General features: G+C 38.3%; 1 protein-coding gene across 3 annotated transcripts in view; it reads left to right on the forward strand.

The window, feature by feature from the left end:
- Positions 1–27,466, forward strand: part of ralgapa2 (Ral GTPase activating protein catalytic subunit alpha 2) — a 249,957-nt gene that overhangs the window by 46,818 nt on the left and 175,673 nt on the right. For all 3 annotated transcript variants that reach the window (XM_079833687.1, XM_079833685.1, XM_079833686.1), the window contains exons 2-3: positions 1,142–1,252; positions 8,168–8,217. In XM_079833687.1, coding sequence (XP_079689813.1) covers positions 1,142–1,252; positions 8,168–8,217 — 161 coding nt within the window. The remainder of the gene's footprint in view (positions 1–1,141; positions 1,253–8,167; positions 8,218–27,466) is intronic.

Genomic DNA, 27,466 nt, shown 5'->3' on the forward strand with positions numbered 1-27,466 from the left:
CCTCCTTCCGCTCATTTGTAAACACTGACTCTGTACTTCCGTCTGCGTCTAGTGTGACCTTTTCAACGTACATGACGTCACGAGCGCACATCACTGAACAGAGCAAGGCGAGCATTTGTGCTTATAAAACTTAAACTGTATTTATTTTTTAAAAATTACCGATCGTTTCGCTAGATAAGACCCTTATTGATCGTCTGGTACCGTTTGATGTGGTTTAAAGCCCTTTTGAAGCTGTACTGAACCTCTCATTTGGACCTTGAACCGTTTGGAGGCTATTGACTTCCATTACATGGAAAAATATCCTGAAATCTTTTCATCAAAAATCTTCATTTCTTTTCAACTGAAGACAGAAAGACATGTGTTTGGATGACAAGGGGGTGAGTAAATTATAAGCAAAAGTTTATTTGAAAGTGAACTAATCCTTTAATCAGATGTGGACTTTCCCCATCACAATGTGCTTCTGCTTTTATAGCTTTTTATGGTAATATCAGTACCAGAGATGTTATTTACATTTAGATTTTCAGACACTTTTTCTCAGAAATTGTTTATATTTGGTGGGCAGTTATCTAAAATACAGCATGTCCTAGCCTAAGCACCACTGGCCCTGCGTAATGACTTCATCCACATTAGTCAAATGGGTGTTCTCACAGCTCTGGCTCCAGGCAAAATATTATTTCAGTCAAATCCATACCCTGTCATCATCTATCATCTGTCCCAACTGCTAATAAAAATCAGGCCAGTGCCACTGCTACCAATTGGTTGCAAATGCCAGTGTTTCCCTTGAGCAGCTTAGGGCTGCTTTAATGGTTTTGTTTAGAGGAGGTGCAAGGTTCAACACAAGATTTTTTTTCTAAATTCTTGTTATTTGTTATTATTAATTTTCTTGGTTTTTTACTTGCCCTGCCAAATTTGTACTGGACCCCCCACAAAAAAAGTAATAAATAAAATGTAATCTTTATTGTTTTTGTTGTTTTTGACCCATGTAACCTTTTATTGTTATAAATAGATTTTCAGATACCAGTGAAATTTCACAATTGTCAATTTCAATGTCGATAAAACAGGAAAAAAAATGCCCATTATTGGACTTATTGTCTTTTATTTTCTGTTTTGTCTAATTCTTTATTTTTGATTTTCTCCACAGATATTATTGACAGGAATGAACTGAGGACATTTTTTGAAACCAACTGCTCACAGATTTATTTTATCTTCTATGAAAATTTCATTACACTGGAAAGTAACTTAAAGCAAAAAGGTAAGACATGTTTGTTTGTCTTTTTTCTGTGTGGTGTTCATGTGTTTGTTGTGTTTGAGATCTGTTTATAACTCTAGCCTGCCCTGGGTCTATAGTTTACAGAATTAGGGTGTTTTCACACCTATAGATCATTTGTTTTGTTCTGAAACAGGGTCTTAATTTCTTACAATGTTGCATTTCCTTCTTTGTTCGGTTCGCTTTCACAAGGCAACATTTCAACGTATGTGTTTATGTAAGTCACATGCAAGCACAACTGTCCTCTTACTGGTCAGAGTTTCCTCTGCGTCATCCATCAAGATGATTGACAAGTTCGCTTCATGAGCTTATTGTGGCTTTATTTGTAACTGTTGAGACACACGCAAACACTATACGAATGTAGCCGTCATTCCCGCTGTTAAATTATATACTAAATTCATATTAATACTACAGCACATTCAAACCTGCTCTCTCTGGCTCTCCAGCACTGTCTAGAGGTTAACTGTGTCAAACACTGTCAAGGCTTCATCTGGACAGCATTCTCACATGGAGAAGCACACAACATTTTAGATGAAGAGGTGCTCTTTTTGGTTTTCAACTGTGATAACGAATGTGCTCACTCACAGCATCAGACACTAGTGCTTTATATAGCACATTTCCCATTATGAATTATTATACCATTTGGTTTGTTGGTCCATTGGGTCGGATTGCTTTCATAACTCAAGCGAACCCTCCCAGAATTTGTTTGCAATTGGGCTTGTTCAGGCGGTCTCAGAGCGATTGTTTTGGTGCGGATCCGAGTGTGATTGCCGTGTTCACATATGCCTAAACGAACCGAACCAAGGGAGAAAACACACCAGGTTCTGAAACAAACACTCAGGTGTGAAAGCACCCCTTTTTTCACCCCAGTAAATCCGAATATCTGAATGAATCAAGCACTTGTGTACAAATGAATTGAGTGCTTGTGTGCATGTTAATAAATTAATTCATAAAAAAGTTACCCAAAAAAGAGGTAACTTTAAAAGGTTTGCTCTAAAAAGGTTATATCTTTGCCATAAAACTGCTGCTATCCCTTTAGGTTTAGATGAATGCAAAACTGATCTAAATCGAAATATAGTTGGAGTCTACAGTTAAATATCTAATATCTGCTGATACATATGCAATATCATCTGTTACTGATAATTAAAACAAGAAATTATCAATCAGCCAATAACTGATGTGGTCTTTTTTATATATTGTGCTTCTCTATTTTGTGGGGTGCTCTGATATCATTCACATACTGTATACTGTACAATTCCTATTCCAGTTTCATGCTACATTAGAAGGTAGCTTGCTTGGATAAAATGGATAAAAGGTTTTGAATAATGCATGATCCTTCCAGAAAAAAAAAGATTCAGTCCAACTCTTCCTCAGCTAGACGTAACAGCCCTGCTTCGCTGTTGCCTGCATGCCCCCTCGTGTGAAGTTAATGAGGCTTTTGTTTCTGTTGAATCCCATCACTGACCAAAGTGGTTTTACTGCACTGTATTCAGTGAAGGTCACCTGTCCTTCATGCTGAAACACAATTCTGCAGTAGAAGTATTTGTTTGAAAGTTACACCTCTTCATTTCCCTGAAGAGAGTGATGTTATGATTCAGCTGAGCAGTTTTTAACTTATTAACTTTTTGGAAAGGAATTAAAAACTTGGAAAACAGATTTCCAGCGTTGTATTGTAGTAATAAGTACATTTAACCTTCTCAAGAGCTTAAGATAGTGTATCACCCTTCAGAATAACAAACTCCTAACCCTAATAGGCTGGGTTTTTTCCTGGGGCAAAAATGTCTTCGGTGGCGGATGAACACAGCCATCCACACACAGCACAAAGTAACTTACCCATGTGAACAGCGAGCCCAATGCTGACAGTAAATCCAAAATAAATGCAAAGAAACGGTTTGTAAATATTAACCTGTACAATTTATTCATAAACATTTTTTAAATCACTGTCAGGACAGATCATAAAACAAAGTGCTTGGAACTATTTTATATTTAAAAATCAGTCAATTTACATATAAAAAGTCACTCTGAGTGACTGATTAGTAATAAAAAATGAACAACAAAGTAACACATTACATAGAAAAAAGTGGCAGGTCTACTATTTTGTTGCATTTACACTCCAAGATTTAAAGGGATAGTTCACCCCAAAATGAACATTCTTGTCATCATTTACTCACCCTCAAGTTGTTCCAAACCTTTATGAGTTTTTTATTCTGCTGAACACAAAAGATGTTTTGAAGAATACAGTTGAATACAGTACTAAACAGTTGATGGGCCCCATTGACTGCCATAATATGGGTGAAAAAAATACTATGGAATTAGGGCTGTGACGGTGGCAGTTTTTTTACCACCACGGTGGTAATGGACCAATTACCGGCGGTGGCGCAGTGGTTGGGGGCAGTGATGCGCGGGTTGATCCAAAATGAGCGGGTGCCCGCGGCCACCCGCGGTTACCCGCGGTTACGAGTCATCCAAAAATATTTTTAATGATATTCGGGTCACGGTCGGTCGGATCGTCAATAAATCCTTATTTACCTTTTGAATGTTGAGCGTTATTAACTTTTGAATAAATGCTGACGCGGGACAAAATGCCCGATTTCCCAAAACGTTGAACTGAGCAATGCCATTGTACCATTTTAATAGGCTACTTTTAAACGCATTTAAAGTCAGTTTTATGTATTTTCTGAGAGGGGGCGGGATTTTTGTTGGGAAAGTCGGGGGAGAGACGCACACTTCGATTAGACTGGATAAACACATGCAGCATCTTAATTGTTAAGAAAATTAAACGAAATAAATGAATAAATCAAGCCTGTATTACATAACACTAGGCTATATCATACAGCATTCAGAAAAATAACAGTTTGCGCTCCTAAGGGCTTTCACACTTTTCCAAATGTTTTCCAAATGTGGGCTGATGAATTCTTCAAGCCGGGTCGAAACATAAACATCGCGTTCATCAATAATATGCATCTGGAGCTGAAATGGAAAATGATGGGCCGCCGCAAGAACTGCCTGCTCTCGCTGCTGCACCTCTGAGCGCACCACGTCAGGGCCTGAAACATTTTCTCAATGGCCCAATGAGCTACGATGAGCATTTACTACTTTTAAAAAATGCGGGTCAGGAAGCGGGTCGGGTACAATATTTTCTTCTTTTTTTTTTGCGGTCCGAGTTGCGGGCGGGTTAGTTGAAAACGTCGGTCGGGTGCGGGTTGTTTATACATTGACCCGCGCATCACTGGTTGGGGGTGGGGGAAAACACATACACATATAGGCTATACAGTGGGGAGAACAAGTATTTGATACACTGCCGATTTTGCAGGTTTGTTCATTTACAAAGAATGTAGGTACACAAAAACAAAAATCCACAGAAATACAGGAAATCACATTGTATGATTTTTGAGTAATTCATTTGCATTTTATTGCATGACTTAAGTATTTGATACATCAGAAAAACAGAACTTATTATTTGGTACAGAAACCTTTGTTTGCAATTACAGAGATCATTTGTTTCCTGTAGTTCTTGACCAGGTTTGCACACACTGCAGCAGGGATTCACCCACTCCTCCATACAGACCTTCTCCAGATCCTTCAGGTTTCGGGGCTGTCGCTGGGCAATACGGACTTTCAGCTCCCTCCAAAGATTTTCCATTTTCGTTCAGGTTTGGAGACTGGCTAGGACACTCCAGGACCTTGAGATGCTTCTTACGGAGTCACTCCTTAGTTGCCCTGGCTGTGTTTCGGGTCGTTGTCGTGCTGGAAGACCCAGCCACGACCCATCTTCAATGCTCTAACTGAGGGAAGGAGGTTGTTGGCCAAGATCTCGCGATACATGGCCCCATCCATACGGTGCATTCGTCCTGTCCCCTTTGCAGAAAAGCATCCCCAAAGAATGATGTTTCCACCTCCATGCTTCACGGTTGGGATGGTGTTCTTGGGGTTGTACTCATCATTCTTTTTCCTCCAAACACGGCGAGTGGAGTTAAGACCAAAAAGCTCTATTTTTGTCTCATCAGACCACATGACCTTCTCCCATTCCTCCTCTGGATCATCCAGAAGGTCATTGGCAAACTTCAGACAGGCCTGGACCTGCGACCTTGCGTGCGCTGCAGGATTTTAATCCATGACGGCGTAGTGTGCTACTAATGGTTTTCTTTGAGACTGTGGTCCCAGCTCTCTTCAGGTCATTGACCAGGTCCTGCCGTGTAGTTCTGAGCTGATCCCTCACCTTCCTAATGATCATTGATGCCCCACGAGGTGAGATCTTGCATGGGGCCCCAGACCGAGGGAGATTGACCATCATCTTGAACTTCTTCCATTTTTGAATAATTGCGCCAACAGTTGTTGCCTTCTCACCAAGCTGCTTGCCTATTGTCCTGTAGCCCATCCCAGCCTTGTGCAGGTCAACAATTTTAAACCCGGATGTCCTTACACAGCTCTCTGGTCTTGGCCATTGTGGAGAGGTTTGAGTCTGTTTGATTGAGTGTGTGGACAGGTGTCTTTATACAGGTAACGAGTTCCAACAGATGCAGTTTATACAGGTAATGAGTGGAGAACCGGAGGGCTTCTTAAAGAAAAACTAACTGGTCTGTGAGAGCCGGAATTCTTACTAGTTGGTAGGTGATCAAATATTTATGTCATGCAATAAAATGAAAAATAATTATTTGAAAATCATACAATGTGATTTTCTGGATTTTTGATTTATTTTTTTTTATTTTAGATTCCGTCTCTCACAGTTGAAGAGTACCTATGATAAAAAATACAGACCTCTACATGCTTTGTAAGAAGGAAAACCTGCAAAATCGGCAGTGTATCAAATACTTGTTCTCCCCACTGTATATATATATATATATATATATATATATATATATATATATATATATATATATATATATATATATATATATATATATATATATATAGCCTACATTTTGAAAATAAAAAATATATACAGGGCTCAAACATCCATTTAAGCATGCGTGTTTATTTTAGTACTTCCTTCAGTGAAACAACACTACAGCCTGTAAAACATTTAAATAAATATCAGTAAATAATGGGAATATAAATAATATAAGAAAGTTACATTTTAGTTAAAAAAATATTAGTTTTATATTTCCCACAGAGGTGTGTCATGCCGCTTTGCGCTGAAAGGAATGTGGGACACGAGCAGGAAAGAGAGCATCGCTTTTCTAATATCTTCATGTTTTCTCCTGATGTTCATGTCACTTTTAGTAAAAGGTGTGAAGAGCGAATTTATCTTCCGCAGGGTCAAGAACTTTAGGCTTTGTTTGACTATGCACTGTAAGAGAAAGCAAAACGAAAAATCTCTGGCGTGTGTAAAATGTGCTATACACATAAACTTGACTCACATTAAGTCTAATAACAAGCACAAACTTTGTTAAATAGAATTTGAAGTAAAATGTATCTGTCCTACAACGTTTTGTACTTTACCACAGTAGGCTAAATGATAGGAATATACTGCTAATTAAAAGTAAACAAAAGGAAGAAATGTTTATAATCCCCTGTGAGAGACGTAAATGAAGATTTGGGAAAATCGAGTGACCAGATCGCAAAACGTAGGCAAAGCTTAATTTGGCTCACCTTACAAAGCCTACCTCTCTCGTTCGGCATGAATTTTAAATGTTTCCATGGCCGCCGCGATCAGTGCGATGTAACATGTAACATTTAATCTATTATATATTTTGTAAATAAAGCTTTGTGCTTCACTCGTGTCATAATATTCACATAAAACTGCATTCACATACAAAAGAAAAGTGTTTTGGCCGACCACCGCCGGGGATACTCAGCCACCACGGTGGCACTATTGTCACATTTGCTGTATGGAATTTAATATGGCCCAGAATTTGGTAACCCCTATTCTTCTAAATATCTTCTTTTATGTTCATCACAGATCATTTGACATACAGTATCAGATATTTTGTTCCGTTCATTGCTATGAGTATCACTGTCAATCTATTGCACGTTTAAATACAATTGTCAATCCAGAAACTTTGCAATGTGTAATTAATAAATATATATATATATATATATATATATATAGCGAGAGAGAGAGAGCGAGAGAGAAAGCGAGAGAGAGAGTTCAGATGCAAAAGCCTCTAAAAGCCACTTCGGTCAAAAATGAGACGACGATACTGAGTGAATGCTAAATCCCAGCCTCAGCCCATTCAGAAGTACCGGTACTTAGGTAGAAACCTATACATAGGAGGCTGACAAAAATGCTTATTTTAAAGAACAACGTCAGATGGACTTAGAGGCTTTTGCATCTGAAGTCTTCAAATATAATTTATTATTATGAAAATACCAGAGAAGGCTTGAAGAACTCCGATAAACCATATATTGTCATAGTCGTGTGTTTATTAGTCATGTTTAATCAATCAAAGCGTTTCAGTCTTCTGTTTATTCAGCTAAAGTGTTAATATGATGGGGATTTCCTGGAATGACATGCATTATCGTACTTCTGCAGGGTATATTTCAAGTCTTTCCATGAAAGCCCTCTGGCTTTCAGATGGAGCAGCATTTACTACTGATCACAGAGCCGTGCTTCACTGACAAGCTGCGCATACAATCGCAGCCTTTGCCAAATTGCGTGCGGTTTAATTTTGATTTATCATTACTTTCTAAAAAATGTTGTGTGAGTAGAGTAAAATTTCCTTGAGTAAAAAACTACTTGAGTAAGAATAAAAGAGAAGCTTATTTAAAAGTACTCATGAGTAGTGAGTTCTGAGCTGCGGATTCTACCCCCTTATAATAAACACTTTACACTGCAATCTAAAAATGTAGGAAACTTCAGCATGTTTCCAGCATTCTAGCACTATAGATCATGAAACCTGAGTGCCTAAACATGAGTGAATCTGAAATTACACAACTAATTCTATTGCTTTTTTTCAGGGAACAAATCTCAGCGGGAGGAGCTGGACTCCATCCTCTTTATTTTTGAAGTAAGTCTTTTCTACAAGTACCTTCAGTGTGCACTGTTAAGTGTTGTTTGTTGCTGTTGAGTTGTTAAACAGCTAGACCTCTGGTATCTCCGGATCTGTTTTTGTTTGCCTCACCTGCAGGTCTTCAGGTGATTTTGCACTGATGGTGTTTTTCTAGACTTGTGTGCTGCTCTGCCCAAAGCAGGTTTTTCCACTCTCGCTCTCCTGCTTTTCCTGTGTTTTTCCCGCGTGGCTGAAAAGTAGACACTAGTTTGCAATACAAATAGGCAGGCAGGGCATTCTCTGGTTTCATTTGCTCAGGTAGGTGAACAGTCTTTCTTTTTTAGGAAAAATAGAGTCTCGGTGTGAGAAGAGAGTTTGCGTTGTATAAACAGAAGTTGACTTGAAAGGTCACCCTGGAGAAATGCCTTTAATATGTTTAATCAGAATAATTGCATATCATATCATTTCAAAGCAGCTTTACATAAAAATGCATGTTTCTACATTACAATTTACAGTGATCTGTTACCAGAGGTGACTGTGTCAAAGTAATGTCCATATCTCAAAAATGTACAGTTCTAAGATAATACAAATTATACAAAAAGCATGTATTAATTTAGGCAGAAACAATGATCTCATTAAAGCAATTATTACAAGTTGTGATCATATGATTACAATATATAGAATATTTGGTGGTGGTGCATTTTGATTTAGAGTTGGCGTCATCTGAAGTCCTCACAGGGGTTGGCGTCGTCTCTTCACAGGTGTTGGGGTTTCTGAAATCTTAAGAGGCTGGATCCAAACTGAAGCTGACGTACTCTCTAGTTACCTCGGGATGGGACAGAAAAGCAAATGGAAAATAATTAGCGTAGCTGCTGTTATAATATATAGTCAAACAAAAAATTATTCAGACACCAGATATAATATTTACCAGGCCCTGTGTATTATCATTGCGCCGCTGCACCCATGGTACGGCAGCAAAGTTTCTTGATCATTACGCAGGAATGAGATTATAGTCCCTAGACATATCAGTCTAGAAAATCACAACCTTTCATTTTCCGTTGGTCTTAGTACACAATGTAACTATACGCATCACAACATGTAAATAGGAAAATGTAGCGTTGTAAATAGGTAAATAGGCGTTATTTTGTCACTTATTGAGCAGTAGACTAGCTGGAGCCGTTTACCTCCAGTCTTTGTGCTAAGCTAGGCTAGCAGTGGATGCATCAGACAGAGTTATGAGAATGGTATGAATGGATTTATCTAACTCTGCGGGATACGGCGAATAAGCTCCCAAAAAGTCGCTGTGTTCCTTTAAAGGGCCTAAAACAGACCTTTGCAACATTCCATAATTTACTGATCGTTAACTTGGATAATTCCCCATTTAAATAAACAATACAGAATAACTCTCTGACATGGTCATTCCCTTAACTAGGGCCCTATTAGGGATGGGCGATTGCGATATACATTACAGCCTCTTGCGATAACTATATATATCACGATATATAAATTATAATAGAACCATTTCAGAACAGGTTACATAGACCCTAAGGAAAGCCAAACTGATAAATGTATTAGTTTTTTTTAAGAAAGAAAGAAACGTTGTACGTAGTTTTGAGAACATTTATTGTGCAAAACTGTAATTATATAACATAATGTTGCAGATAAATAAAATTCAAGTACAAATTCTTTTGTGTAATGCACAGATACTTTAAATAAAAACCAAGATGTAGGTGTCTTCGTTTCTTCAGAACACAAATGAAGATTTTTAACTCCAACCGTTGCTGTGTGTCACTCATATAATGCTTGTCAATGGGGTCGGATTCTATTAGAGTAAAAAAAACATGGACAGACAACTTCAAATTAAACCCTGCGGCTCGTGACGACACATTGATGTCTTAAGACACGAAACGATCGGTTTCTGAGAGAAACCCAACGGTATTTATGCAATTAATTTCACCTCATATCAGACGAACGCTTCAGCTCTCCAGACTGCCATCACATCCTGTCAGTGAGGTCAAATAGCAGCCGGGTCATAGATATGTATACGTAGATCCTCATTCGAGTGATCCATGCCATGATCCGCGCAGGCACTAATGAGGTATCTATGTATGACCCGGCTGCTATTTGACCTCACTGACAGGATGTGATGGCAGTCTGGAGAGCTGAAGCGTTCATCTGATATGAGGTGATATATTTGCATAAATACCGTTGGATTTCTCTCAGAAACCGATCGTTTCGTGTCTTAAGACATCAATGTGTCGTCACGAGCCGCAGGGTTTAATTTGAAGTTGTCTGTCCATGTTTTTTTTTACTCTAATAGAATCCGACCCCATTGACAAGCATTATATGAGTGACTGACAGCAACGGTTGGAGTTTAAAATCTTCATTTGTGTTCTACTGAAGAAACGGAGACACCTGCATCTTGGATGCCTTAGGGGTAAGCAGAAATACATAAAATTTTCGTTTTTGGGTGAACTATCCCTTTAATAAAGGAACAGATACTGTGAATTATAGGGAATAGGGATGTCATGATACCAAAATTCCGGTAGTCGGTACCAATACCATACAATTTTGTTGGTATGCTCGTCATTCAGACGCAGAACGTGCAGGAGTATTTAAATAGTATTTTGTAGTTTGCAATTATTTGAGGTGGAAGAACAGATTAGTCATGTGACTCTCTTAACTGGTGCTGTTGCCCCACACACTCTACATAGTTTAGTTTGCTGCTGTTAGTCGGACGGCTTAAATCCAAATAATGGACGTTGCACCGGTCTTTTTCACCAGCTCCTCCGTTTCGTTTTCAGCCATGTTTACTCAAGATGACGGATACGATGATGCGTTGAGCCAGTTGCAGCTCGTGGCTCTAAATTTCACGGGTAGATTGCGTCATCAACATGCATTATCGCGATATGACCATATGATTATTGGTCCGGCGCCCTGCCACAAATGTCCACTAGAGCACAGAGGAATAGCAGCTTTTTCCGTGCTCCGGCGCAGTTAGCGCTCACACTACATGCATACCTCGCCTGAGTCCCACTGAACCGTGCTTTAGCTCACCTCTTCCAAGCGGGCCAGTGACGGCTAAACGAACCACGCCTGGGCACAGTACGGAGCGATTACACTAGTCAAACGAACCAGAATATGGGGGTCAAACGTGCTCGGGCACGGTGTGTGTGTGAGTGGTCAATTAGACAAATGAGTGTGTCTGCGCCATTCATTCACACAAGATCATCCAGGATTCATATTTATATAGTCTATTGCGGTTGATATTCACAAACGCTAGTCTAAATCGCTATTTATTTAAGTGTTCTGACCTGCTTTTTATTTGTTCATCAAAAGTGTTATACAATTACGTTTTTATGACTGGTTTCCACGATTCCATCTACGTTTCTGCATTGCAGAAATAAAAGGGCCTTACTTAATATTTCAGTCTTTCTACTCTCTAAGGCAAGTTGGTTCACTTGGCAGCCATCTTGGTAACACCCCAGAGCTGCTATTGTGTATGTAGGCAAAATGAATAGCTCCTATCTACAGTACTTGAATAGGGGAAACCATCAGAACCTGTCTAACGTGTTTCAGGTCAGTAATAAAATATGACAGCAAAAACTTTTTCCATTCTTTGTCCAGTGTTTGTGCTATTTCTCTCTTGGAGTTATGAACATCAAAATGTCTTTGTACTCTTTTAAACTAGAGTTGCGGCTTTCTCCTAACCTTGCACAAGTGCTCATCGACATGGGTGTTGTTGCTGTGGTCTCCAGTAGTTGTTGTGGTTCCATCTTCTTTGTTTCTTCTTTGACTGTGAAACAAAAAAGTCTGTGTTGCCACATTTTAGACCTATTAATTGATGCAGATAATAGCAAATGCTTGCACAAGCTGAGGCTAGAAAAACCGGTCTGCTTGCATACCAATGCTAGCCAATATGAAGATATAATTGTATATCGATGATGTCTCACAAGTGCCTCAATGTCTATTACAACAGTGATGGCATTATAATATAGCCCATTTATCTTTTTTTGTGTGCTTTTCATACTATGCAATTGGTTAAAGCAATCCATTAAAGGTAAAATGGATAAGATGCGTGGTGTATGTCACAGACAGAGTTACCGTCAATGTTTGGGCAGGTAGACAATATAATTGGATATCAAATATTGACTAAAATATTTGTATATATCGCCCAGCCCTATTTTGTACTCTGCTGATAAAGAAATATGCATCACATGCACTGCTAAAAAAAACATGTTAAAACTATAGTATCAATTACGGCACAAATCATAATCATGCTTATGTTGCGTGTATTGGACAGTTTAGGGGTGAACCCGAAGCTCAAAGAAAGCGCGCACAGAAAGCCGCCTGAGGAACTGTACTTTTAATAACTCATTTTAATATCAAACGTGTCCCATTTTACGACAATCTCACATTACATGATTTTATTGATTTGCACGTTAAGTTTGGGGTTTTAAGGAGGAGCAAAAGCGGCATAATAATCACTTTATTTGATAACCATATCCTCATAATCATTGGAAGTAACATTAACCTGTTAGCCTGCACCCCCGCTTTTGAAAAAATCCTAAGAAATGGCATAATCAGACTAAAACTGTTACAGTTAATGATTCCTTTCAACTAAAATCATAAGTATGGCGTCATTTGAAAGCAGCCACTTGGCAGTTTACTGTAAATTCAAAATTAGAATTATTTTCATAATCAAAAATAGCTATAATAAGCTTCAAAGTTTTGTAAAGTTATTAGAAATATTTTTTAATTATTTATCTTTAAATAAAATTGAAGTTGGCATTTTAGCAATCTAGAAGTGCACTACAGCTGAAGCCACATGTCTGACCATGTTATATTTCAAATCTGAAGATGATAAGTCTAAAACTCTGAATTTTATTAAATGTTTTTCAAGATCATGTCATATGATTTTATTTTGAGATTTCTCTAAAATGTGAACTGATGTTTATTGCCATCTCTTCTGAGCTACCATTCAGTTTATTGTCTCTATTGTTTTGAGGTGCAAACTGCCCATTCAGTGTCGGTCTCCCCAGAACACTTTCACACCTCTCTGGACAGGTCATGGCTCTTATTAAATTATTCTTTTGTCTTCATTGTAATCACTGACGACTCTCTATTAAAACTGTTCTATTCAAACCTCAATTCTTTGATCAAACTTCTCACTTCACCTTCTAAAGTGCCTCAAATGCCGTTGTTGACAATAGAAACATTTCAGTTGGTTTTTCATTTCAGTCTATTCAAAATTATTAATAAAAATAACATATTTGCCCAGGTGGCAGGTGCATTGGCTAGCTAGCATGTTAGCTTAGCACACAATCAAAATACAATAAAGATTAAAACCATGTTTTTTCTCCAAAATTACTTTATATCACAAGTGGAATGTTTTAAATAACCTTCTGTGGTCTCATTTGGCTTCGGATCAAAAAATCAGACAGAAAATATATAATTTTACAATATTCTGCATATTGATAAAAGCTATGTCGAATAGCATTGCATTATAAATATAATGTATTATGAATACACCCAACATGGTATAAAGAACACAGACAAATCATACATCGTCGCGATTGTGTGTTTATTGTCTTCAAATGTCTCTATTTGCATCTTTAGCGATCTCAGGAAGCTTTTATTATGGACTTCTATTATGGCACATGGTATCTTCTTCGTCTGTGTGTACCATACATGGACTACATGTGCACAGAGCGCCCTCCGGCTGCCAGGATGAATTGAAAACAACACATAAGAGTCTCCATCGCTCATGATTAGGCTACATCTGCGCATTTTGAGGAAGTATTGAATAAAAAATACTCCTCTGTTTTAGGGCTGGGCGATATATCGCATGACATTGTTAGGCGCATCTCGTCAGTAAAGCCGGTTCCTTGATTAGTAGTAAATCGCCATCACCTGCTTTCAGATAGAGCGGCATTTACTACACAGAGCCGTAGTTCACTGACAAGCTGAGCCATATCGCATTAATTATCGCAGGCGATACGTCCGAATGTATCGCCTGTATTTATTATGCGAATGCATCCCTAATAAAAGAGAACTTGAATGCAGGGTGTCTACAGGTGAGTCAGTGGTGTAAAAAGCTCTTTAAGAGTCTGAGTAAATTGTGTATATTCAACATATTTTCCCTCCTACTTTCGGGTGTTTTTAAAATTCCAGCTCTAGCAGGGTTTTCTGCCCTTCATTTTCAATTTCAATTTATTTGTACAGCACAATTAAAAACAACTGTATGTGCTGTACAAAAAATTAATAACAGTAGAATAAAATTCAGACATGAAGAAAGACAAGCCACGCGAAACAACAGCACAACAACACAACAACACAACATGCAAGACAGATATGAATTGAAGAATTTATGAAACAAGACTCATGGATTATGAGCCAAATCAAATAAAAATGATTTTAACTTTGATTTAAAAATGGATAATGTGGGAGCAGTTCTGATTTGCAAAGGCAAGCTATTCCAAAGTCCCGGAGCAGCTACGGAGAAAGCCCACTCACCCCTAGACTTTAGTCTAGTTTTGGGACCCCTAAGAGCCTCTGATTGGCAGACCTAAGTGCTCTCCCTGGGTGATGTTCAATCAGCAGGTGGTCAGAGAGGTCTTGGGGTGCTAATCCATGTAATGATTTAAAAACCACTAGCTTAAATTCAAAGGTCATGCTTGTTTTCGATGGAAATATTCTGATAATTGCTGAGCTAATGCTTCAACTACACCCGAAACACAAGTATATACAAACCTAACCTGAAGGAAACAAAAAATAACATTCACAATTATTGATCAAATATTACATATTTAGATAAAAATGAATTACATGGAAGTATCATGATAACTATATTATTGTTGAGTATAATGCTCGTACAGGATCAGAAAAAAGAGCTGTGAAAAATCCAAACATGGCTGACTTATGAAGACACTGTTTATATTTTTGATAGCAAATGAGAAGAGTGGACTTTGTGCTCAAACTGAACATCTCATTAGCTTCTTACAAGCTTTTCCCGCTTGCATCCGCACGCTGCGGCTGTGTAGTGGAGAGCCTGCGTACAGCGCCAGCAGGAGAGGAACCATTAGTAGATTCACGCTGTTAATGCAGCATGAAAGCTTCACAACCTCCATCTTACACAGGCCCATCTCCACCAGCACATCCTCGTTTCTCCCTCATCCCATGTCACAGCCCGCCCTGTCATGGCTGCTGTTTTGTGTTGCGATCGCGCTGGAAGGGATTACAGCAAACACCTCCATGTGGTGGGAGTCTGACCCCCTTTTTTTATGGGTCGGCAGAGGAGAGCTGATCGCTCGGGCTGCTGTCAGGCAGGGGGTGTGGGGGGCTGGTATTGTTCTACCCCTCCTCCTCCTCCTCCTCCTCCTCCTCCTCCTCCTCTGCGCCTCTCTCTTTGTGTCTGGCACCATCGAGACATCTAGTGCACTCGTGGATTATGGCTGCATTCTCCTGAGTGTGGATATGTGGTGAACACTTTCAAAAACGTGCACTCATGTTTATATCTCGTTAATGTGTAAGCTGAAGATCGTATTTGATGACACAGCACCAGGGTTATTATCATTAACTAAAACCATAAAAACATCTTTGCAACTTGAATCAAACAGTGACTGAAATAAAATAGAACTTAAACGTATTTTATTTCTGCTAGTTGCAAAGGCAACATTTCTTATTTAACTGAAATAACTAAAACTAAATAAAAACTTAAATAATAAAAAAAATAAAGCTATGTAGTGGTGCTACAGAGGTTGAAAGTTTTGTAGCACAGGCTACACAATTGTAGCACACATAAAATGTCTGTTACCAAACTCTGTAAACAGTAGTGCAGTTCATCACTTAAACAAGCTTTTATTTGACTGACAAAGAACGTTAATGTTCCATACAGGGCACATAAAATGCAAACCTTCACATTTTATTTTTATTTGCCAAAAATGGCAGACTGCTGGAACATAACACCTCTTGCTTAACATTAAAGAGATAGTTCACCCTCAAATGAAAATAAAGCCATCTTTTACTCACCCTGCTGTTGTTCCAGTTCACTATGTCCTTCTACCTTTTTCGGACCTCAAAAGCAGAAATTTAAAAAATAGTCCTGCACGCGCTCCACCATATAATGGCAGTGAATAGCGACCAGGCTAAAACATTACAAAAATTATACAAAAGTATCACGTAATGATAAAGTGGGACTCGTGCCTGTATGGAAAGTGATCAGGAGGCATACTATAAGATTTAGCGATAACGAAACTGTATTATTCAGTCAAAATACAGAGCTTGGCCGTTACTCTGTGCGTATTCCTGTGAGTCCGTGTGAGCCGTCAGCAGCCGCACTGTTGTCATGGTACCCATGATAAGCACTAGGGCTGTCAAATCAATTTTTTAATTTCGAATACAAAAAAAAATGCACATTCGAATGCAAAAAACGTGCATTAAAATTTTTGGTAGAGGCGCGCGAGATATGATGATGACATAACTGACGCGGTTTGTTTATCCAGTGTTGGTCATTTGAAAAAAGGCAGAAAAAAAGAGTGAGGACTCAGAGTCGGAGAGAAAATGGGCAACCTGTTCTACGGCGTATACAGTCAGATAAAGAGCAGTGCAGAAAAAGGCAATCAGGGCTTTGGAGCATGAGATGGATTTAAATGAAAGAGAAGATACGCTACCGGCTGACGAAAATCCTCTCATTTGGTGGCAAAAATCATGCGGTATATATGTATCCACATATTGCACAGCTGGCAAGGACATACTTGACCGTACCTCAGCAAAGTTGACCGTTTGGTGTTTTTGACGAACAATATGTAGATGTTTAGTGAGTGGAAATGGATTGTTTCTGAATGTCAGTTTGCTATTTTGTGTTCACATTACGTTGTCTGTTTTCTCAGATTACTGATGTTAATCTGACAGTTTTATGCACTTTTGTTAGCAATTTTTTCTTACATGCTCATTAATGAAATTATATTTTATTTTATTTTATTTTATTTATAAAAGTTAATGCACTTTAAAAAGTGAATGTCAATTTATTCCAATAAAAGACGAAATTTTTGATTTTGTTTACATTTGCTTGTTGCGCTCGCTTGTACCCTCTTGTGGGCATAGGAGACAATTAGGGATGCTCCGATCGGTCAGCCGGAGATCGGTATCGGCCAATAATCATATTTTATGACTCGATCGGTTCTCACTAAACTTGGCCGATCTCACGAACCGATTGCAATTTGATGACGTCATCGCGTGAGGGCGTACATGATGCATGGGGTAGTAGCATAGGCAAATATTCAAACGAGAGCTTTGAAGGCAGAAGTGGAGAAGGGTTCCATGTGAACAGCAGTCGAACACGGGTCAGTTGGTCCTAAGGGATGGGCGAACGCCGTTCGGAAGTATCGATGTACAGCAGTTTGATACGAACGCATCTGAAAAATAGCGGAGTACGCAGAATGAGCTGATGCTGGGAAAGTGCATGATACAATTTGTCCTAAACATGACATGTGCTTTATATTAAGGACTTTAAAATTACTGGTAAGATATTGTTAACACGTAGCCTATAGTTTAAAGCAGCTTGCCCTCTCAGACGCTCTACATTCCGACATTACATTCATTGTATTTATTAATAGCCTTCAATATCAACATCGTTTTTAGGACATCATTGGGAAGGATGTGAAATAAAATTATTATTAAAATAAATACAGATTTTTTTTTTATCCAAATAGAAAAACGTAGAACATACAGCCCTATTAAGTATCCTGATATGCATAGATATGCAGAAACCCCATTTATACCCCCTATACCCTCAAATAGGGCAGTATTTGAGGGGACAGCCATTAGTGGTGTCCAAAACCAAAGTGGACGTTATTGTCAGAAGTTATTTTAACTGACATTTATAAAGCGAGTTTTGTACTTTGTACTTGTAAGCAAGTTGAATAAGGAAGGCGATTGGCCGGAAGCTAGATAATGTACTTTATAAAGTTGTTTAAATATGGATATTTTTCTTACGCAAACGCATCGCTTCGCTTCAGAAGGCCTTTATTAACCTCCGGAGCAGAGTTATATGACGGACAGATGCACTTTTATGGACTTAAAAAAAACAAACAAAAATTCACTGCCATTATAAAACTTGGAGTCTTACATTGTGGGTTGTTCCCTGTCTTGTATATCTATGTATATATTTCAATAAAAAAAATAATTGAAAAAAAACCTTGGAAGAGCTAGGAAGACTTAAAGACTTGCCTCCACCTACTGGTGGTTTCATTGTTACACTTTACATAGACAGTTTTTATTTAAAACATCAAACTTTTCAAGTTTAATTTTTTACATATTTCTAAATTCAGCCAATTATATTTAAAACATTCATACAACATTATTTACCCATGAGCTGCATTAAATGTACTTTTGTCTATGTAAATGTGTCTAAATAGCACTTCAGTTCAGAGCTTCTGTGCCACTTCTGCAGTGCAAAGATTTCATTTTATTGGTCTGATTGTGTCTTATTGTTCCAACTGAATTTATTGTTTAAATTAACATTTAAAAACAAAAATTCTATTTTAATTTAAGAAATTTACAAAACATTAGAAAAAAAAGTTCTTATAATGGTAAAAATGCCATTATCACGTGATCTGCCACTTGATATCATTGGGTTCTGCAGTTGAGAGCGACTTGGCGACCTCCAGAAATTTGATTACCGTGTGCTCCCACACACCTTTAACCAAGAGCAAAGACATTTTGATGGTAGCTTTTTTTATTTCTTTTGCTGTTTACTCTATTTAATCACATAAATCTATGTGATTTTGACCAATGAGATGTCACCTAAGGTATGTGAACCTTAGGTGACATCTCATTGGTCAAAATCACATAGATTTATATTGAACATATAAAACGTTTCTTTTGAATCTGATTCACACAGCATTTCAGCTTTCCATGTGGACAGGCAAATAACGTGATGCTGAAAACGTATCGTGGTGCGCCTGTTTGGGACATGCTGCTACAGTTATTCCATGTGCAGTGAAATCAGGCTTCGTCTTGCATTGCAGCGCTACACAATAAACAGATCAACTTTCTCGCCCTTTCTTCCAGACTCGATACAGCCACTGCGGTCTGAAGTTAACTCGAGCATTCTGTTGTCTCAAACACACACTCCTGGCTGCTCATGAAACTACATGGATGGTGAATGAGAGCACTGTTATCACCCTTGATAGTCATTAGCTTAAGGCAGTTCCTTTGGCATCCAGATGGGCACATAATGGTGGCTTCCTCTCTGCTATGAGCTGCCCACAGACCCATCTCCCACTCACAGGTGCCACACACACACACACACACACACACACACACACACACACACACACACACACACACACACACACACACACACACACACACACACACACACACACACACACACACACACACACACACACACACACACACACACACACACACAAAGAGCCTCTTATGGCAGAAGGGAGATGCTTGGCACAAACAAGACACATTTGCATGGCTTTCCATCTCCTCTTAAAACGGTCCCAAACGTTTCTCTTAAGAGTCGCATGTAATCTGAGATCTTCCCTTTATAACTAGCTTCAAATCAATGCAAATTATTTCCATAGTCTAATGTATTTCTGACTTAAACTGGATGTTGTGGATAAGCAGAAAGACTTCCATTGAACATATAGGGCCCTATCATACACCCGGCACAATGCAACACCAAGTGTTTTTTTAGTTTCACATCTAGTGCCACGTTTACTCGCGCCCATCTGTTGGATCCATATGCGGCCGATAACCAATAATTCTTTATATTTGAAAGCCGATAACGATTTAAATTTTACGTTTTCAGCTGTCTTTTGAATGTTGTCAGTGATTTTGCCATCCGGATGGCGGTGGGAAAATCATTCCACCAGCAGGGAACGGTGAACGAAAAAGTTCTGGAAAGGGATTTCATGCCTCTCTGTGATGGTACCACAAGCCGTCGCTCCTTATATAATGCCATAGATCTAAATATAATGCCGCCATAGATCTAAATATAATGCCATAGATCTTAATATAATACCATAGATCTTAATATAATGCTGCCATAGACCTAAATATAATGCCATAGATCTTAATATAATACCATAGATCTTAATATAATGCTGCCATAGATCTAAATATAATGCCATAGATCTTAATATAATGCCATAGATCTAAATATAATGCCATAGAACTTAATATAATGCCGCCATAGATCTAAATATAATGCCATAGATCTTAATATAATGCCATAGATCTAAATATAATGCCATAGAACTTAATATAATGCCATAGATCTAAATATAATGCCATAGATCTTAATATAATGCCATAGATCTTAATATAATGCCATAGATCTAAATATAATGTCATAGATCTAAATATAATGTCATAGATCTAAATATAATGTCATAGATCTTAATATAATGTCATATATCTAAATATAATGCCATAGATCTAAATATAATGCCATAGATAATGCCATAGATCTAAATATAATGCCATAGATCTTAATATAATGCCATAGATCTAAATATAATGCCATAGATCTAAATGTAATGCAACACTTTTCACGATTAGTTAACCATGAGAGCTGTAATTGTAAAAACGAGCTAAAAGAGAGAGTAATACCATTTCAAATGCAAAGATGTCAGCCAATCACAGCAGTGGGTGTTTACACTGAAGTCTCACAGCGGACACGCCCCTTAAAACAGAGCGTTCAGAGCAGAGGCTGAAATCAGGGTAGGAAAAATGCCTTTTATTTATAATTGATGACATTTTTTGATGTAAAAAGCATTCTAACATTATAAGTGCACCCCAGGAAACATCATAAAACAATAATAAAAAATGCAGTTTATGACCCCATTAACAGTGTGGTAAATGGTAAAATGAGTAGATTATTTCTGACTAGTCTACAGTGGAGGCATTTCTTTCATTTGAGTTTACTCGAGTATGCTAACTGCTCTAAAGGAAACGTGACGCCAATGTATAAAGTTAATAAAGATAAAGTTAATAAGTTAAATTATTGCTGTTGTTATTATTAAGTTAAAAGTGAATCGTGTTATTATTACTGGTCCCCGCCATGAACCCTGGCCCACAGCAAACAGAAGTGAACCGAACCGAACCGAACCGTGGCTCCAAAACCGTGACATGAACTGACGGTGACATAGGTGTATCGTACTTACACCCCTACCAATAACATTAAAAATGAACATGTATCGGCCGATACCGTTATGGTGGCCAATAAATCCTGCATCCCCAGTTAATACCATGACTGTAAATGGAATGGTAACTTACAGTTAACTAATTAACATCTTTTTACTGTAGCATTTACAGTATTTTTTTGTAAACACAATTTTTTACAGAGCATGAAATTTCATCAGAATATGGTTAATATGACTGCATCAGCGTCTGTGAGAAACTTGCTGGAATCCCTGACCCGCTTTCACCGGACCAGTCCTGAACGCTGTGGTCTCATGCCCTTCTGTCAGTCACTCGGTAAAATCGGCAGACCTCTGATCCCTGAATCTCTAATCTCATGTCCTGTGCCTCCTTCCTGTAGCCCATCTGACCAGTCTGACCCTGGGTCAGGGCTCTCCCGCAGCTTGACTTATTTTGCTGACTGCTTAGTCTCTAGTGAACAAGGGGCACTTTGCTGATGGACATGTTCCTCTCCTTTTATCCGGTATGGAGCCTGAATGAAGCGCCTCTGACTGCACCACAGAATCGGTTGTTTGAGTGTTAAATATGGTTATGTTCATGCGGTTATGAAAGAGAGTGACAGCCACACTCTACAACTTACTTATATAAGATTTTTTTTATAAACTCACGGCGCATACACAATAGTCTCCGGGCTCACAGCTCCCCGGAAACAAATATTTTAACGATTCATAAAAGATGAATCGCTGTCTGGCCATCTGGAATTTCAGTATGGAGATAAAGATTAGGATTGTGATTTTTCAGGTGTTTTACCGCACACCGTGAGTGTATTTTAGTAAAAAAATATTTGCTTTTGACATCTTATTTATCCATTTTATTAATCCATTTATTTTTATTATTGACTAAGAAAAAGCTTGTTTTATAATTTTCTCCACCTGGTTTTCAGGACTCTCAACCAGTTTGAAGAGAATGTTGATGTTTGTTCATAAGAGTATGTAGAACGGATGAGCAGAACCAGCTAGTTTTTGTCATGAATGCACACGCAAATTAAGAATTGGTGCAATATCATGAGCAAAATACTCACAATGGATAATTAAATGATTGTTTCAGCACATCCCTAATAAAATGAGAGCGAGTTAATATGATGACTTCTCTACCAAATGTTATCAGAGTATGAGCAATCCATTTGTAATTGTGCCCATTCTCTTATGAACAGCCAATTGGCCATCAGTGACGTCCATTTAGGCACATTAGGACACATCAGTATGCGAATGGACTAAAAAGGTCATAAATAAGAGAACAAGAATCTGTAACTCAGTCTCTCTCTTTCTCTCTCTCTCTCATCCCTCACTTCCTCTCTGCTCATCAGTCATTGACCTTAAGTAACCCTGTGATTTAGGGATGCACCGAATCCAGATTTTTGGGATTCGGCCGAATATCGAATCCACTGGTTGAGGTTCTTCCGAATCCAAAACCGAATGCTGAATCCTACTCCCATCCTCAGTCCATTATCACAGTTAACACATTAATGAAGTAAACAACGTCCACAGCAGTGTAGGGATGCTCATATTGCAAAATATGCTATGCGGTTTTAAAATACAGTCGGTAGTACAAGCTCCTGACTGGTGGGAAGCAAATGAAAGGCTCTGTATCTCTTATCTCTGTATTCCCGGGGGAAAAGTCAGTGCCATCTGAAAGCTTGTTTAAGGCTTTTCGTAGTGTGGTTTTGGTCAAGTTTACTAAAGTAAAGATTGTTTCCTGATGGTTTATAGAACAATTACTCTGAGTCGTTTGAAAGAACAACAGTACGGCGAGCACAGAAGGCGCGCGCGCTGTCAGCCGAGGCTCGCGCTGTGGAGACAGACGAAAGTAGCCTATAGACAAGGCGAGAGGGTGTTTTCTGCCGCGGGTTTAACTGTCGACAGGCTGCGCTCCAGACTAACCCACATCACTTAGACATGTTACTTTAAAAAAAACAAACAAACATACAAAGTGTGGATTGAGGTAACTTTAGGCCTGCTATTTTTATTTGACAAAAAAACTATTCCGGTTCTTCACAGCTTCAAACGGATTCAGTGTATTTTCCTTTTGTCATCTTAAAAAGTATTTAGTGTAGGCCTATTTATTTTGTTCTTTTTATTTATATTTTATCTGATCTGTATGCGGCTGTTTGCGCAGTAAAATAAACCTGTGAAAAAAGTGTCTTTTTTTAACGGGTCACAGACACTCGTCAATAGTATTTTTATTTAATGCCAATTCAATATTATAATTTTATCAGTTAACAGTTAATAATCGGATAATGAGCAGCGGTTGGTTGGGAAAATTAACCGAAATGAGCATCCAATTTAATTTAATTTGAATTAAGAATAGACAACATTATGCCAGGATGACTGTCCTTCCTACCTGAAGTTGCTGCATTTTGGCTGCTGTCTGTAGATTTCCTCATGCACAACTCGTATTCTTTCGGATGTTTAATACGCAAATGTTTTAACAGCGGCTATAGTTTAGGGTCCTTGCCACCACGAGACAAATCGGCATCATTACGTTCGACCAGCGGAGTGCAAGCCTAGGGTTCGGTTCAGTGGGAAAAAATTCTAAGGTTCGGCAGAAACCAAACCCTGTTAAAAAGCCCAATATTCGGCCGAATCCGAACCCGAATCCTGGATTCGGTGCATCCCTAGAATAGATCCACCTGTCTGACTGGGAGTTTTCTGGTGCTCTCCCCTATTTTGTTGGATTTTGATTTTTCCGTTTGTGGTTTTGATTTTAGGGTCTGTTATTGCTTTTAAATAAAGATAATGTAACTAGCCTACTAGGGGTGTAACGATACACTCGTGTCACGATTCGATATGAATCGCGATACTGAACTCACGATATGATATGTATCCTGATATTTTAAGCCAAAATAAAGAAGAGGTTTTTTTTATTTTTTTTACTTTTTTTATTATTAAAAATAAATATTTTTTTATTATTATTAGTGTATTATTATCAGGACCCACAAATATTCCCCCATTGCATTTATTATACATTATATTCAACATTATATATAGTAGTTTAATGTAATAATGTCACTGAAACTGCGTAAACTTAGATTTTTTCCCCTCTGGCATTACTCGCGCTTTCAATGCAGGCAGCATTCTCTCTCTCCCAGTGCTCGCTATGTCCCGCCTCTCCCGCTATTAATGCACTACACATATAAGAATGAACCATCTAAAATGCTTTGAATAATCATACTACTAAAACTAAATGTGATCTGATGATTTAAATGTTTGCGCTTTGACTTTGAGGAGTGCCGCTTTAAATAATGTAGGGCTGAAACGATTCATCGAGTTACTCGATTACAAAAATTCCTCCAGGCAAAAATTCTGCCTCGAAGCCTCGTTAAATTCCTATGACGCGCACTAAACGCGCAGGGATCTGATTCACACGGACCGCTGTTCAATGTTCAGGAAGCACACCATAGCGCGCGATACATTTGAATTTAGTTTAGATTCTAGATGCCCAGAATCACTATAGTAACTGCATGTTTTACACAGTTTATGTAAGTTGATTACCGTTCTTATAGCTGCCACACACACACACACACACGCACACACACGGTGCGCGCAAGCCCCGAAGCCATATCGCTTTCACTTTAGTCCTCATAAAGTTTGTCAAGTAAATGCTTTTAAAGCCTTGCCAGTTTGAACATTGAAGCGATTGTGCACTATTCAAAAACAACAATACGGAAAACTTCTCCGTTCAGTGCTCAGCTTTTTTCTGTGACACAGAGAGCCGAGCCGTGTCGCGTCTTTGACAACGAGCGCGCGCCCTGAAGGCAGACCTCTTTTCACGTGAAGATCGCGCGCGGAGAGCTGCGCAGAAACGCAGTGTCAACGCCGTCCTGTGACTAAAGTAAATTCACTAAAGTAGCTTAGAAACTCAACTCAACCGTTATAGGCATACATTTGAATACCTTTGAAGTAATTACAAACCACAGCTTCAATTAATAGAGACGATATGAGTAATTCACACGGGATGTTGTGACACGTTTTTTCGAACGGATGCTTCACCTAAAATGCACTGCTATGCAAGTAATGCAAGCCAAATGCAGCGTTCTATTGAAAATGAATGTATGTATGCAGTAACAAATTGCAATGAAGCCACACGCACATACACACACACACACACACACACACACACACACACACACACACACACACACACACACACACACACACACACACAGGTTGCTAGGTTACCATAGCAAATAGGCTCACCCCAGAAATGATATATTATTTGTTAGTAGCCTAATGGTAAATGCTGCAGGTGTAGAAATCTACATAAAAGATATTAACTTTGATGTCAGGGCTAGATTACAGCATGAAACCTGTTGTGCATATTAATAAATTAAATTGCTTTTCCTCTTCATTTTCGTTATGCATTATTTGTTTTGGTTGTTTAAAAACACAGATTTTTTAATCCGATTAATCGATTAATTGATCGATTAAGTGCTAGATTAATCGATTACAAAAAGAATCGATAGCTGCAGCCCTAAAATAATGTTTGCGCTCTCACTTTGAAGAGTGCCGTTCCAGCGCGTGTGCTTCAGATTATCAATGCAATAAATCACATTTCTAATCGCAAGAAAACATGTCAAAATGTCTATTCTCAAACTGTAAATGTTTAGCTGTAAATGTAATGTTTACCAAGAATTTTAATTCTGCGTTTACTCACTCTCGTGTTATTTTCGCGCGTCACGCAATCATTTGAACGTCCGTGTTTACTACATTATGCGCGTCGTGATAAATATATTCATCATATAAAGCCATTGTGTCTCTTCAGAAGACTTGGATTTGGATTAGACCACTCGATTAGTTATTTTACATTGCCTTTATGACATTTATTGGATCTTTTAAGTTTGAGAGGAATGGACTTTAAATGGAGGGACAGAAATCCCTCAGGTTTCATAAAGAATAGTGTTTGGAAGTTAAACCATTTGAGTTTACATTTGTGGTAGCCTACATTTGTAAATTTGTGTTTGGGTGAATTAAACCTTATAAATAGGCCTACTACAGCAAGTTGAGCCTTGGATAAAACAACTCTATATCGCGAATCATATCGTTTCCATCAACGATTGATATTGTCACATTTTAATATTGCGATATATCGTTTAACAATATATCGTTACACCCCTATAGCCTACATTATACAAATATACTTGCATTTTAATTGCATTAACACATTTGATCACAACTTTGACTGACGTGTGTCATCAGCCAATCAAATTTTAATGTGTAGTGATAGAACGCCCCAGAGGCCCAGCGATGTGTCGGCGCTAGGGATGGACATTTTTCCAAAATATTGTATTTGAATATTTGGGCTCATAAAAAAACGAATATTAGACTATTTGTTTATTTAAATGACGTTATTTTGAGAAAATGAGAAAGACGTTATTTTTTTTTTTATTCATCAAGTTGTCGTCACCATTTCTGAACAAACTTATGAGTAGGTAATATACACAAAAAGCTAACGTTATATCTTTAGGTTTTCATTCAGTTCAAAACATTAAACAATATGTGTGAACAAAAAAATAGGCCTAAAGAACAAAAGTATTATAAGCTCAAGCAGCGCGAGCGGAAAAAAACACTAATAAAGCCGAGCGCGCCAGTTATCGTGCAGAACGTACAAATACACTCGAGTCAGAATATGGTTATCTTGTTTATATTGTTTCACATTATAATGTTGAGAAAAACAATAATATCATGTGGATGATGATATTCTCTTAAGTTTCTAACAGCACTTTGTGTTTTCTGTTCTTAAACCCTTGAAGAAACTTAAAGGCAATTTGTCTCGAAATCATTTTGCTATCATATGCGTTATCTCGCTCTCACTCTGTGAACATCTGTGCTTACCTACACTGGTGAATGCAGTGATGGACAGCTGTCCTCATTCGACTGGTCAAACTCAGTTTCATTAAAGGGTTAGTTCACCCAAAAATGAACATTCTGTCATTAATTACTCACCCTCAAGTCGTTGGACACCCGTAAGACCTCCGTTCATCTTCGGAACACAAATGAAGATATTTTAGTTGAAATCCGAGGGCTCAGAAAGGCCTCCATTGGCA

The sequence above is a fragment of the Gobio gobio genome (assembly GCF_949357685.1).
Source record: "Gobio gobio genome assembly, chromosome: 13".
Taxonomy (NCBI): Eukaryota; Metazoa; Chordata; class Actinopteri; order Cypriniformes; family Gobionidae; genus Gobio; species Gobio gobio.